The sequence below is a fragment of the Haliaeetus albicilla genome, chromosome 5 (assembly GCF_947461875.1).
Source record: "Haliaeetus albicilla chromosome 5, bHalAlb1.1, whole genome shotgun sequence".
NCBI classification, from domain to species: Eukaryota; Metazoa; Chordata; class Aves; order Accipitriformes; family Accipitridae; genus Haliaeetus; species Haliaeetus albicilla.
Window position 1 is genome coordinate 10,056,305 of NC_091487.1, and position 15,248 is coordinate 10,071,552.

At 41.6% G+C, this 15,248-nt stretch overlaps 2 protein-coding genes across 4 annotated transcripts; one reads left to right on the forward strand and one right to left on the reverse strand.

The window, feature by feature from the left end:
• Positions 1 to 1,642: 1,642 nt before the first annotated feature.
• On the reverse strand, positions 1,643 to 13,524 carry CLBA1 (clathrin binding box of aftiphilin containing 1). Of its 3 annotated transcripts, none has more exons than XM_069783283.1 (6): positions 12,710 to 13,524; positions 10,512 to 11,190; positions 6,869 to 7,017; positions 5,222 to 5,351; positions 3,825 to 3,938; positions 1,643 to 2,356 (listed from the first exon to the last, which is right to left on the reverse strand). In XM_069783283.1, exons 2-6 carry the CDS (start codon positions 10,968 to 10,970, stop codon positions 2,189 to 2,191), a joined length of 1,020 nt encoding a protein of 339 aa, XP_069639384.1. In that variant the 5' UTR covers positions 10,971 to 11,190; positions 12,710 to 13,524; the 3' UTR covers positions 1,643 to 2,188. The 3 variants fall into 3 exon arrangements, with proteins under 3 accessions (XP_069639384.1, XP_069639382.1, XP_069639383.1); XM_069783281.1 differs by lacking the exon at positions 12,710 to 13,524 and adding an exon at positions 12,294 to 12,399; XM_069783282.1 differs by lacking the exon at positions 12,710 to 13,524 and adding an exon at positions 11,596 to 11,794.
• Positions 11,117 to 14,653, forward strand: LOC138685346 (basic proline-rich protein-like). The gene is made up of 4 exons (XM_069782987.1): positions 11,117 to 11,182; positions 11,874 to 12,818; positions 13,665 to 13,793; positions 13,919 to 14,653. Exons 1-4 carry the CDS (start codon positions 11,117 to 11,119, stop codon positions 13,949 to 13,951), a joined length of 1,173 nt encoding a protein of 390 aa, XP_069639088.1. The 3' UTR covers positions 13,952 to 14,653.
• The last annotated feature ends 595 nt before the right edge of the window (positions 14,654 to 15,248 follow it).

Consider the following 15,248-nt stretch of genomic DNA (forward strand, 5'->3'; position numbering starts at 1 on the left):
TCTTGTCAGTTAAGAGAAACGGAGTGCAATTTTCTCTTTGTGAGTACCCCCAAATACGCAGATTGTGTCCACATTCTGATGAGGGCTGGCAGGCTGCCAGGACCCCACAAGCTTGAAGCTGAGTTGAATTACTTTGTACTTTCGTATCTGCTAGTCTTTTTCTCTGAAGAGATGAACTTGCTCATCTTGGACTGAAGACAGGAGTCAAAAAGTCTCTCAGTTGTCTTGTGCAGCCAGACTTTACAGGTAGTATGGGCTCAGGTGGCCCAAAGCATCTGTCCAGAAGAAGACGACCATCCCCTTTGGAACCCCAGATAGTTTTTTGTTTGTTCCCCCTGCCCACATACACTGAATTCAAAAGGGCTGAAACTGTTTTTTTCCCCAATTGGTACCTTGGACAGGGCTGTAAAACCTGCTGCTATGAGTGAAAGATGATGAAGTCACCCTTTTCCTGGGGTAAGAGTGCAAAACATTCTTCAACACATTTGTCTAGGGTTAGCAAAAGCAAAGGCAAACATGAAAGCCCAGAAGAAAAGCAGGCCTGTGGGGTCTGCTGCATCAGTCAGTGCTATGCCTGCTACAAATTGTCCTCTCAAGCCCCTCTGCAGGGCCCTGCTTGTCTGAAAACGTAAAAATATGACTTTATTCTTACACTTGATTTCAGTAATGTTTATTACCAACCTCAACTATCCATTCATCATTTACTGACAATTTACTATTTTGTGAGTTCATGACTACAACCTATTTAATACGTGGTTTTAAGTGCTCTGAAAGACTTACAAGGGAAACTGAAAATTAATTCAAATCCAGTGTTAAGTGAAACAGTTAACCCTGCTCATGTATCCACACGGATTTTTCAGTCTGGCACAGCAGAACTCCCTCTAGGGCCAGGGAAGCTGCTGAGCCACTTCCAAATAGCACTTTTCCAAATGGCCCATTACAATTTACTGAGTAACCAGTACACAGTTCATCCTATGCTAATAGCACTGAGGTATCATAAACATTACTAAAGTTGCAAGTTATTACAGCAATTGTAATTTCACTGCTGAACAGTTTACTAGATTAAGGGTTGGAGTCTGCCAGTGCTTTACAGTATTTTTAATTCTAAGAACAGAATAGGCACATCATTAAATAATTAACTGACTTAGTTTTGGAATATCCAAGTTTGTTCCCTGCTTTTAACACATAAAATACCAGTTGCAGTACTTAGCAACTCTTTAAAATAAAAAGCCATATAAAATTCTCATATTGAGAATGGCCAAAGCAGTAAATGGATTAGTAACTTGCATACCAATGAATAAATAAAGCTGTTGGAGTTGGCGAGGCAATACCACAGATTATATGAATGATAGTGAAGTGCATCCCCTCTGGCACTCAAGCATGCAGGAAGATGGGCAACATAGTCAATAGTTACTCTAAAGTTTTAAAAGGGCAGCAATTTACAGCATTGTGCAGTGCAAGTCCTAAACTACACCACTGTTAAGCTCTAACGAGCATGGTTATGCATGGTATACGTGTTTGGTAGCTGAATGAATCCAAAACATCCTGTTAAAGTCAGCTTCAGAGAGGCGAGTTATTTCAGTTAAAAACCAATGCCAGAACAAAACGTTTCACTGACCCTACCCATATCACCACAGTAGGCTTTATCAGACAGGAGTTAAGAGTTTTATTTTCCTAAACCCCGGTGAAAGCCACCAGATGTAGAAGGCTCCTCTCTATGTTCAGCAGTAGCAAAGTAGCAGACCTCAGCTAATCCAAACAAGACCAAATATATGGAGAGATGGTGACAAGGCACACTTTACAACACACCCTGAGGTGTGTTTAGATTTTGGCAGGGAAATGAGGGTTTTGATCAAAGCAGCATTAAGGCCTGAAAGGTCAGTAGTTCAGGAGAACAGTCCACCAGAGTATCTTTAAAGTGTGATTGCAGCTGGATTTACTGTAAGAGATGACCCTGCAGCAAAACTGAGTGGGACAAAATTACACCTTTGACTTCACAACTAAATAGGATAAATATCTTCTAATAATGTGGCTTTAGGTACCTCATATCCAGTAACATGTCACTTTCCTAAAGACCATATGTAGTCTTATAGTACCAAGCCAGTAACAAAATGAAGGTAAACGGCATTCAGTTCAAAAAGGAAAAAAAAAAAAAAAAGAAAAAAAAAGACTAAAAAGTGCATTTGATTCAACAAACATCACTACTGAAAAATTTCATTTTTAGGTTGTGTGTAGCAAAAATGTGCTTCTTCCTTGGGATTGTTATATATTGCATGTTTCCATTTGACGATGTGGTTTTCAAAAAGAGGTTGCGGGTGAAAAGATGACCATGTCTGGAATCAGGTGATACAGAAAGCTGAGTAAAAAAAAACCAACCAAACAAAAAACTAAGTTAATTTTTGCCATCCTACAGCAAGTTAATCACTTTGCATATTTCAATCTAATTTTTATACAGTTTTCATAAAAATAAAATTAGCATAAGAAAAAAAAAAGGACTTAACTAGGAAGATAAATGGAAAACATCCCATTATATGACTTAACTTACTTAAAATTAGAAATGGCAACATCCGTTTCCTAATGAGCTTTACTTTGAGACACCAAGCTGCAGGGCTTGTCCTTTCCCTTCAGAGGCTACTCCAGAAAAATATTGTCCATTTACCTTAACTTTGTATCATGATTCTTTTTACTTCTCCTTCTTCATCTACCTTGAACCACTTCTCCTTTGCCTAAACCCTGTCTCTGTATTTTATACATTTCCAAGTATGTGTAAGCTACTGTGATCCCACCCTCATGTACTCATTGAAGCAAGCAGAACTGAATTATGGAGGAATAAGCTGGACAGTCTCTTCTGGTTTTATTTCTGAATTCTCCAGCCTAACATCTCTTATGCACAAGGTTCCCAGAATGGTTATACATCTTCATTGTCCAATGCAGTAAACAGAATAAAACAGAGCAATGAAAGTGTGCCTTAAACCTGCTGTGCTGCACCTCCACAGCAACAACAGTTGCTCAAGTTTATTCTCCACTGAGGAAACAACCTTGGGTTAAGAATATTCATCCAAAATTGTTAAAAACAGAACGTGACTGATTTTTTTTAAAGCAACGGGGAATGATAGAATTTTCCTTCCAACTTGCATTGCTTTAGAAAGAAAGAAACAGAGCTTATTAAGGCCTGTTTAACCAAAGATGTAAACGCACTAACTACAAAGTATTTCAATTTCATTTCTCTACATGTTTTATAACACAGCTTAAAAACTGATGTTCTCAAATCCTTGTAATTATAACATCAATTCTGCCTTCCTCCTTAAGTAGCTTCTGTTTTCTCCTCAAGTGAACAAACCAAATCTGAATCATTCTGAATATCTGAAATGCAAGTCTGAACGCAAATTCTTCTCTATGAGCTTTGCTTCTAACATCTCCCTTACCATATATTTTAGGAGTGAGTTACAGTCATTAGTGATCAACATGTTGATCCTTCTATAGACACGCTTATCTTCCTTTGTCATCAAAGCATCCTGACTACATTTTATATATCACCACTCTCTCTCAACCAATAAGTAATTTGGCCTAAAGTCCAGCTTACATAATGAATAACCGGTTTCAGTATCTCCCATATTATGTTGCTTTGCATTTTGTACATTATATTGTACCTTTTCTAAAGCTGTCAGGTTTCAAGAGCAAAAAACAACTCCACACCTAAACAATTTTGTCAGAACTAAACAATTACATTAGGACATATACTAGAACAGCTGGCTACAGCACAGAGGAACATATAAATACACTCTGTGGTTCTCTGAAGTGCTTGCTTTCAGAGAAATTCTTACCTTGGTCTGGATCAGTGCTCTGCAGTTATTAATACTGAATCCATCAAATCCGAAGTCGTCGCTGTCTTTAGCATCTGATTCCTCAAAAATGCCATCCAGGGTCTCTGAAAAGTCCTAATAAAACATAATTTACATTTTCTTTACAAATTTCTGTGTGATCTTAAAGCATATAACCTAAAGAGAAGTTTCCCTCAAATAAGAATAACCACTACATTTTACTTTCTTGAAGCTGTATTTTGATTTATCATGTGCCCCCCCTGCATTAAAACAATTTTATGCCCAAACAAGTTCTACACACATGAATCCAGTTGTGACTTAAATTGATAAAAAAGCCATTTCCAATTAAAATTAGCCTTAACCTACACCAGAAAATAGCTGAGAAATACATCTTCATCAGTATTGTTAAAAGCAATACAATTTTCCAGTAACAGAAGTAATGACAGAAGTTTAAGCTGCCTGGGCACTGATTTAATGCTGATGTATCTATGGGCAAAAGGAACAGAAGGGGAGTTTGACTATGTTGGAGACATGTCTCCTATTCTCTCCTGTTAAGTGACAGTTCTATAAAAGTGACTTTCAAGTGCAGAATAGGTCCTATACCTTCAGCACTGTTGTTCTGTTTGTACATAACTTGCATGAAAGGTCAAATATGTCCATAAAATCAAAATTGAATGCAGTACCCCCCCCCATGCTTCAGCAATCAAATTATCAATTGGAACAGTTAATTCTGAAAACCACATGTGACTAAATCATCCCAACTAAATAACCAGGTTGAACACTAAACTCTCTGTGATACCTTTATCTTCTCAAAACAAGAGATTAAACAGAGATATTTCTTTTTGAGATCTTTCAATGCTGTTGGTTTGGTCTCAATTTAAATTAAAACGTACTCTTCCTCAAGCCTTGCAAAACCAGATAGAATAATCTGAGGAAAAGGGAAGTGGAACACACTTTCAGTTTGTACACAGTAAAAACATCCAGTAATTACTTTAACAGCCTCTCTGATTCAAATCTGATTTTCACTTAATGGAAAGATATTAGAGGCTAACAATTTTCTCATACTCTGAGCAAAAGAGAAAACCATCTTACTGCACACATATCTGAAAGCTAATTCTACACCTATACTAAAGCTGAATGTACCACCTAACAACAGGGCGCTACATAGTGGAGAATTCAATGTAAAGATGATCAAAATTTGATCCTGCACAATTTCATAGTTACTTACCCATAATGATGAGAAAACAGTAGACTATCATTTTAAAAGGCTCTCTGTAAAAAAAAATATGTATGACTCACCCAGATCTAGTTCCTCATGCATCTGCATGTGTAACTTACAGGAAATCAGATTAATAACTAAGTGTTTATGCTGGCATACTAGGAAACCGTTGTTCAATTACCTTTTGATTTGCATCTATTCCAAGAACACTCAAGAGGTTTTCTTGGCAATGAGATTTACTCCAGGGATGTCTTAAGCTGGGGGTATTATCAAAGTCTCTGAGTGTTCTCCATATATTTCCAGAATCGACGCTAGGAAAGAAAACACCATTTGAGGTTGTAAGGTGTACAAAGTTTCCAGTGAACATACATAACCAACTTATTTTCACTACATAGAGTCATGTACTAGCCTACCTTGATCTAAAAAGCAACTTATCTTAAAGCTCTTTTTTACCTTCCTTCAAACTATCAACCCAATGTACTAATAAGATTGCATGACAATTAACAGAAACAGTAAGTCAACATAACTATGTTTGGGCTTCTCAGATAAGAAGCGCATTAGAAGCATATTTCAGAGATGGGTTTATGCCAACAACTTGTATTATTCAATTGCTTCTGTGAAGTGTGGGTAGAGTTCAGCCCTATTAATTCTGCATTTTCTGTCCCTCAAACCCTTCTCCTTCCTATCAGTCATGCTCCTCCACTGCAGCAGCCTGCTGCTCAGCTGGGTGACCTGCATCTGCTCTGGACATGTACATACTACAAAACAAGCCAAAGGCACACACTACTGAAACAGTGAGAATTAAAAGAGTTCCCTCTACATAATACTTTCGGTTCTTATATTGCATTCATCCTATATAAATCCAGTTGCTTTTCACTTAGTACAGGATGCAATTATCATTGATCTTTGTTACTCACCACAGTAGATCAGGGCTTTCTTGTCTGTAGTTGGTACTCTGCTATAATATTGCAGTCCCTTTGACATATATATCATATTTCTCCAGAAGTTTCAGGCTGATTAAAATATAATGCATATACAAGGAACTGGCCAAAAGGATGCCCACATTTTAACTTACATTTCTTGTGATTCTTACGACATTTCCAAAGTATGGTCTGACCCAGCTTTCTAGATTCAAAGCCTCAGATGTATGCAAAAATAACTACAATACTGTTCAGTAACGATACTGCTCAGAAGCTGCTGATCCTTCAAAAACATGTAACAAATCTAAAAGTGTTCCAGCTGTCTTAAGAGAAAGCTAAGTTAATGATACTAATTGCTATTAACATAACCCCAGGAAAGAAGCCAGATGCACCGCAGATTCTGAAGCACATCTGGTTAAACATAAGAAGTTACCACCTGGGAAAACTGGGGAGGGAGGAAAAAAAAAAAAAAAACAAACCAAAAAAAAAGTGAGTGGCTTGTCAGTAGAAGCAGCAGCAGTGCTTCTGCCTCAGATGATGGAGAAATAAGTCGGATGTGTTGTAAAGAAAGGACAAGCGAACAGGAAGAACAGGCTGCCTGTTGGGTGTTCTGGAATTCCAGGGGCTTAGTCATAAGGAGGTACAGCAACAGCAGGAAAACCCTAAGCAGGAATTTGTAATTTTGATATATTCCCTTCCTTGTTTTCCAATGGCTAAAACACAATCCATTTCCTTTAACAACACAATACAAAATTGGTAAGATCTACATGCTGAAGAGCATAGTGATTAAAAAGCTTTTAAGTTCACCTGCAAGTACCACTGATTTTTAAATTATGAAATAAACAGTGTAATTGCTGAGGAGCTTCATAATTATTATTTTTTTTTAACTGTTGATCTAAACTCATTACCAAAGTTGATTCTTCATAAGTTCAGGAATCCCAACATCTTCATTATTTGTATCAAGTACTTGATCTAAGCTTCTTATGCTCTCTCTGGACTGTGATACAAAGACTTCTGGAAAACCCAACTTAAATATATCCTCATAGCTGTGGTTTGCCTAGAAAAAAAAGAGAGTTTTATTACATATGTTGTACAGGCCATCCCCCCACACTTCATGAATGACCTAGTCCAAAGACTACAATGTTTCTAACAATTGTATTATTGATTGTTTTTAAAATTATTATTATTATTAATGGCATAGAGGGACTGAGCCCATATTTCACTGTTTTGAGTACTTACCTAGAATTAGAGGAGAAGTAAGAGACCCAGAGTTTCTGATGAACCTTAGTCTCAAGCTTCCCAGCTACTAAGTTATAGACTGGTTTGCCCATTAGCACTCAAGACTCCTCCTTCTGCTCAGCTAATTCAGTCCAGGTCAAAATTGATGTATACATCAGTTCAAAAGCTTGTGTTGCTAACTTAGTATTCAAACACACCTAATTCAGCCAAATTGTAGCATTTAGTAGTTATGTTACGTCACCAATAAATACTTGCACTGTGTAAGTCTGCATAAAAGCTCGGGTGAGTATGTCTGTATATCCTTGCATTTACACCAAACTTTTTTCCAGCCTATCTGATTAAAAATCAGAGCCAGATTTATATACTTGTTCCTCCTCCAGCACTGATGAGTGGAGGACTGAACATAGCCACATGACTGATCCAAACAGGCCTACTGGAAGTAACAGGGTTATCTGAAGACTAAGAAATAAATATACAAGGAAAAATGTGCATAATTTACATCCTATCCTAAAGGGATGTTATCATGCCATCTGGTCCAGAAGCTTTGTCCTTTTATTCCTTCAAAGAAGGAATCACTGCAATTTTCTAAATCAAAGCAATTAATTGACTTCAACACCCTGCAGAGGGACTGCAGTCCGGGAGCAGCAATGTTGTGTGAAAACTAGAGAATGAAACCAGTCAGTTTGTTTTCTTTGCCTAGCAATCAACCATTTAATCTGAAAAACTGTCTGTATTTTGACAGTTTCATTTAATTGTAATTCAAACAGCTGAAATAAATTGAGATATTTCCAGTTTCATTGTACTGAACTCAGACAAGTGCAGTGAATACTGAGAGTATGGATTTAATCTAATGATGAGTGGGCAAAATCAACAGAGCTGGTAGAAGGCTTCTGTACTTCTAAGCATGCTTCTAGAAATAGAATTTGTGCCCCACGCTGCTCCCTCCTTAAGTAAGGCCTTGCTAAACTGCCTATCCTGAAGGGTAACTGCTGGGACATTCAAAGACTCCTTAGGTAAAATCCTTTGAATCTTGCCCAAAGTGTCATAACACTTTAAATCAATTTGTAAACTATTTCAGTAGACGTAACTTACAACAGGGATACTATATGGAGGAGAAAGATGTCAGAGAAGCAGAAGTCTGTGAAAGCACACTTGCTAAAGCATACATGGAGAGTTACCATCAAGGAAAAGAAAACTTCCAAGTAAGTACCAAAACCTAAATGGGACAGGAGCTAAAGTCAGGCAGCTGCTCTTGGCCTTGGGGTGGGAGGGAAATTACAGCCACAGAAGTGTGAATCAAGGGAAGCACAGGTTTGCCTCATTTATAGTATCTTCTTAGAGTCTGTGACATTGCTCCAACATTCATACAAGTCACTAGCTTACAGTTTAGCCAAGCCAGATGAAAAATGCAAGAATTTTTTTTTAAAAACATTTATTACTGTCTACTTCAGTGGCTGTTTCTAAAACAAAATTTGGGTACATTTCCATTTACCTTGCAGCTTTGTACTAATTATAAAGATATGAATGCACAAATTTCACATTTGTGCTTTTTGACGAAATCCTCTATATCCTATTATATCAGAATACTCCAGTGCTTAAGCAAGTGCACTAGTCCCTCTCACAAAGGCCTGTGTTTAAAGAACACATGAAAAATCCTCAAAGTTATTCAATCATGTAGGCGAAATACCCAGCTACTGCAAGGAAATTAATTAGTGATTGTTTTAATCTTAAAAAACATGATTCTGCTCCAGACTGACATCGTTTAATTAACTGAAGCATTAGATATTGAAGGTCAGACCTCTGACCTCAGATGATCTCTAGAGGTCCCTTCCAACCTACCTGGACTTTTTTCTACTGACCATGCAGAAGACAGAGCCCCAGCCTGAAGAGTTTATGATCCCAAACAAACAATACAAAAAGCACAGGGATGAAGGACAGCTACCCAAATATTCTACACCCAAAGAAATCTCCAACAGTTCTGCAGCTGTTTCTCTACCCTGAGACAGGAAAAGACAACTTGAAACCCTAGGCATGGTTAACTTATTTAGCTTGTACTGGACATTTCCCGTTGCCTTTAATAAATGCAAAAATAAAGCAAAAGCTTCAGTAAGATTAAGATCTACTGCTTTTGGAAAGAAACCAAACATTCTGCTATATTCTATTTCAGCTCCAGTCATTACATACTCTCTTTTTTCAACCTAAGACTTCTTGTCCCCAATTTCCAGCATTACGAACAATTTAAATTCTCTGTTTATGCATACCAATAACCAGGTATCTTGTGATCTCCACTTTTATCAGTGCTGGACAGCTTATCCCACGTGCATCTTTGTGCTTTTCCTAGTAACACCATGCAGCAGGTGAAGTTCCCAGGCAAGGGCAAGAAAGCCTGTCTCCAGAAAACCCTCAGTTCCCTATGCATACTAAAACCCATCTAACAGACTACAAGCAGTAAGCTGTTACTGCTACTGATTAACCCCATGGAAGTCTTAGTAGATTGCTCTCTTTTATCCTAAATTAAAACTTTTGAAAAAAAGTAGTAAGAATGAGAGTGTTCTGTTTTGCATTTGTACATTCTTATTTTCCTTTTGTTACTTTGCTTCACTTTGGTGATGCATGTTTGGTAAACATGGAAACACATTCATTGCAACAAGGTATAACCCTTAAGCCTTTTTTTTGTGCTAATAAGGACGCATTATATTATTTATTCACATTATCAGTTCCAACACTGTATGAGAGAATGTAACATCCTATGCTAAAAAAAAGGATGATACTAAATTATTTCTATTCACTTTGTCATTAACTTCTACCCACCATCAGTCTAAAATTCCAGAAAGATTGTTGGATTATTCAGGCAGTATATTACATAACAAAAGTTATTGGTTTTGCCAATTTTTAAGTCAATGTTATGTTGGTTTACTTCAGTAAGCTTGCAGGCAACTCAGAATTTTTGTCCACCCTGGTTTTGTTACCCACCTTCCTGATTTTTTGTTTACTATGCTCATTCTTGCCTAGCTTTTAAATTGCATGTGCTTCAGGGCAAGGTTCATCGTTTCTACATGCTTGCTTATTCCTAGTGTCTAGAAGCAAAGTAGCACATCATTCTTTAAAGCTCTCCAGCAGGATAACTTAAGTATTTGCCAAACACTGTAAAGAAGTTGCTTTTGTTCCACTTGAGTTAGCTGCAAAGTAGCTTGATGGTTTCTCTCCCTATACAGCATTATCCTCTATCAAGAGACATTCAGATATAAATCTTGAGATGTAGGAAGCAAAAACACAAACATTTCTGGTCTTTGATTTACTATTAGTACGTACCTCATTTAGAGAGCTCGAAGCGTCCTGTATCCCACAGTGTAGAGATGGCTCAGAACAAAAGCCACCAACAGAAGTGCTACAATGTCTGCTGCTTAAGTCTGTATCAACTCTAGAGGTTTTTGTTGACTTCAGCAAAACTTCAAGATTATGACTGAATCTCTCCGATTTGTCTAAGGACTCCTCGAAGCCTTCAAAATCACCCCAGGAACCGCTGGGTTCTGAGGTACTATAACTGCTCTCAGAAAACCCCTCACAACTTCTCCCTTTGCTAGTCCCTACAGGGAAGCTTTGCTGCATTACTTCAAGATTAATAATTTCTTCATTATTTGTCCTTTCATTCAAGTCACAGTCACCTTCATAGAGAGACATACTACCCACTTCATCTGCTAGGTCTTTTAGAGACATCTGGTATGATTTGTCTGCCTTAGTAAGACTTTCTGCTAGTGACAGGTTCTGCATATTTAAGAAAAATTCATTTGTTGGAATCTGAACTGCAAAAAAGGCTACTGAAGTTCAGTTGCATTAGAAATCTGAACATTTCCAAACCAGATTCAAATTCTTCATTTCACCCCCAAAGAATGATAATACTGCTAAATCAAAACAGGATGTCCTTCAGCGTCTCCTCCAGTAATCAGCATGTGCATGTTATTCAGTCTCACTTTCTGTGTAGGGTATTAGCCTGCAAAGAAAGAATTCTAAATAAATACTTCTGTGATAAGGGCTGTGTAGGGATAAAGAAAGATAGCTGATAAGGTAGGAGAAAGAATGCTCAGATTGGAATAAACACATTCCAGTACTATACAACTAAAAATCGCTGTAGGCAAAATTATTTAAAATTTACACTTTAACTATCTGCCCACACCACAAGCAAGCCATTAACTGAGGCAACAACGTCCAGCAAATACTGAACAGAAGCTGTTGGTTATTAATTGAGTACTGATTGAGTATATGGGAGACAAACCAAAGTAATTATAGACAACATCCAGCACTTATGAAGTATTTTCTATGACTACTTCATCCATCTCGCACACAGTCAAACAGTACTCTTTTTGCTCGCTTGGGCTTTCCCTGTCCGAACCATTACCGGAGAGGTGAACGTGACTTGCAGCAACAGGGGCACCGGCCGTTTAATCCTGTGAAAAATACAGTGTTTCCAACCATTTCAGCGATTAAGACAGACTTAGCAAGTCCAGTTCGGCACCTGTAAATTACGCAGGCAATACTGCGTTCACCATTTTAGATTAATCGCATCTCCTCGAGCGTTTTTCCGACGGACAAGCTGAAAGACCGGCCGCCGGTCGGTGCTTTCTGTGCTTAACAGACAGAACAAACCTCGGGGTTCCCCCCCACCCCCGGCCCCAGTTCAGCCGGAAGGCGGCACAGCACCGGCCGGCCACGGACCCTCGCCCGTGGACACCCACGAGAGGGGGCGCGGCGGAGCGGGGCTCGGGGAAGCCCCGGGGGGTCGGTGGCGGCGGGGGGGAGCCCGTCCCCGACCCGCCGGCGCTGGAGGGAGGAGGCTCCTCCGCCCGCCTTTCGCACCGGCCAGCCCGAGCCCCCGGCGGGGACCGGGCACCGCGGGGAGCCGCGCCCCCGGGGAGGAGGAGGAGGAGGAGGAGGAGGAGGAGGAGGAGGAGGCAGGCCAGCCCCCGGGGAGCGGAGGGCCGCGGCCGTGCCTCAGCTCCCGCAGCTGACGGGGCGGGGTGGGGGGGAACGGGACCCACACGCAGCTGGCCGTTAGGGCAGCTCGGGGCCCCGCCACCCGTGAGGAAACAGCCTTACCGCCGATCCAGGGCGCCGCCGCCGCCGCCCCCCGGCGAGCGCCCCGGGCCGAGCCGAGCCGAGCCGGCAGGTCGCCAGGCGTGGGGCCGAGGTGTGCCGGGGCGGGCCGGCGGGGGGGGCCGTTACCGGCGAGGGGCGGGGCCGAGGTGTGCCGGGGCGGGGCCTGCGGGCCGTTACCGGGCGCCCCCAGACCCCGTCGGTCAGGGCCGGCGCCCAGGCGTGACGGCGGGAACGGTCCCCCGCGGGCCCGGCCGGCCTCCGCCGGCTTCCCCCTGTCAGGCCTCGCCCGCGCCTCCTGTCAGGCCTCCGCCCCGCCCGGGGCAGCGGCAAGGGGCAGAGTTGCCCCGGTCCCTCCTCAGCCTTCCCGCCGGCGAGCCTGGCCGTGGCCCTGGCGAAGTCTTCCCCGGTTCTCCGACCTTGCTCCTGGGCTTCGGGCGTTGCGGTCGTCTTCACCTGCGGCTCCCCTGGGTTAAACGCGCCCTGGCGTCTTCCAGCCAGAAGTCAACTCCCGCCCTCCGGGAAGAGGTTGATTTTAAAGTCGTGAGGTGAAACGGAAAGCTTGCCCGCAGTTTTTCCAGCGTCTTTCTGCGATCTGGCAGGCTGAGGACATGCGGTTTGATGGTGGCGGTTCATGTTTGCTTTTTATTTGAGAACAGCTAAAATCCCTACACAGTTACCAAATTCCAGGATACGGGCTTAAAAAAAGTAACAATCAATCCACACAGTCGTAGAACCTCATGATGAAATGGTAGGAATAGGCCAGCGACAGTCTCTCAGGATCTGCTCTTCCTCTCTCCCTCCTTTGCCCCCCAAGGTATTTGGTTGTCCCCCCTCCCTGCTGAGGCTGGGACTTGATCCGCTCGATGTCTCAGATAAAGCCAGAAGCTGTGGGTCCCGTTGCCGTGGAGGGGTCACCCCGCAGCCTGAGGCGACCATCTCTTCTCGCCCCCCTCCTGAGGAGCAGAGGTGTGGGCTGGAGGTGTCGCGCCCAAGGCTGGCTGCTCCCACATCTGGGTGGCAGAGGGAAGAGCACAAAGAAAACTTCTCAGTCTCCCTGTCCTTGGGGCTGGGTTAAACATCTGGGCAGTCCCAAGCAACAGGGGACAGTTGTAAAAGCAATGTAAAAGGTTTTCTGGAGCAAGGCCCAAAGTAAAAAGCTTTTTCTAGGCATTACAGTACATATGTTTTCCAGCCCAGGCACAGATACATGCACTCCCTTCCCACGCATCTGACTCTCATTCCAGGCTGTAGTGCTTTATCTGAGGGCGAGAGGCTGAATTTGGGAATGATGCCCAGACACAGAGCCAAAGAAACTTTATTGGCAAGTCTCTGAAAGATTTTTTAATTTGTTTTCTTTCTGCTTTGGAGCAGTTTCTTACCCTCCGTGGCCATCCTGTGGCAGCCTGCAGCTCTGAGGATATCCGCCCAGCTCAGCGAGACAGTGATTCAGCCCCAAAGCGTCTGACACTTGTTGGGATAGCGTCATCATCCTGCGGTGCAGTAAGTTTGTGCTGCAGGGACCTCAGGGGTTCCAGCTCTCTTCAGTTTCGAAGGGAGCTCAGCATTTTTTCAGCTACCAAGATTGCTTTGCACAGCTTTACATTTTCACCTTTGTCTTCTCAAAGGAAAAGGCTACAAACAGACTGCACAAAGGCTAAGATGCTCCTTTCCATGCTTTGCATCTGGGGGGGAAGGGGTGCGTGGGTTTTGGAAACCTGCCTCTGCCCTGCCAAGTTCAAGCCGTCTTGCCAGTAGTGTGAGTGGAGCAGTGGGAGAACTGGTAAGCCTCAGAAGCTGCCCCAGACCTTAGAAACCTCAGTGTAGGAACAGAAGAAACTGTAGTGCCTTCTTCCCAGAGTAACATCAGTAACTTTATTAAGGACTTGCCACATAACAGTGTTGTTTTATTTCTCTCTCCAGCACACCTTATAACCCACCTTGGGAAAACCAGTTGCTAAGCCTGAGTCCCTGCAGAGGAAGCAATCAGCTGCACCATCTGCTGGTTGTACCTCCTGCTGCCTCCACTCTCAGGCAAACACAGATGAAAACCCACAGAATCACCCCAAGAAAAATATGCACTGGTGTGTTTTGGGCAGGTTTTCAAATCAGAAGGAGTCAGCATGAGGTACAGCCACCCTGCAAAGTGGTTTTCACCTGTCCTCCTCTGAATTTACTTCTCTTGAGTCAGCCCAGCTGAGTGTGAGTGTGACAGCTGCTGATGAGATCCCTAATTCGTGTTTTAAATGACACCCTCTCATAGACTGACTAGTTTAAGTTAAAAACATTACTACAGTTGGATTAAGGGTTTTCCCCTCGGAAGAGTATTGGGGACAAAATTCATGTTATCTGTTTGGGCGATAAGTCTTTTATCCCATAATTACTGTATTAAATCAATAATTTCTTTTTGAACTATCACTTTTATTTTTAAAAAATAACCCAGTCTTTATTTAAAAGGTAAATATGCCAACAGCTTCAAATAGGGACTATAAGCTTATATTTAGACCCTTAAATGTATGCATCTACTAGAGCAGAACCTCACTACCCAAAAATTCACCAATGCAAACAACTGAATTGACTGAAAGCTCATCTGCAGCTGCTATTGCTGCCCCTGCCATCATTCCTGCTGGAAAATTGAGTTTAATACACATAATCTAGAATTACTCTTTTTTTCATTTTGTCCTTTGAAAAAATACCAATTTGCAACGAAAAAACTCAACAGAATAACTGAAAAGTATTTACTTGCAGAGCAAATCAGCACCACACTGCTGTAATATGAGTTTTTATTTGTCTGTGAAAGATCTGGTCCTGAATTATTGAATTGTGTGGTTCCCCTGTAAATGACTAGGGTTATATGGATGGCTTTTTTCTTTATTTTCTCTGTTGGAAAAAAATACAAACAAGGAGTACCTTTGTATGCAGAATTTTCAGTGCTTTTTTTTTTTTTAATTGAAGCAT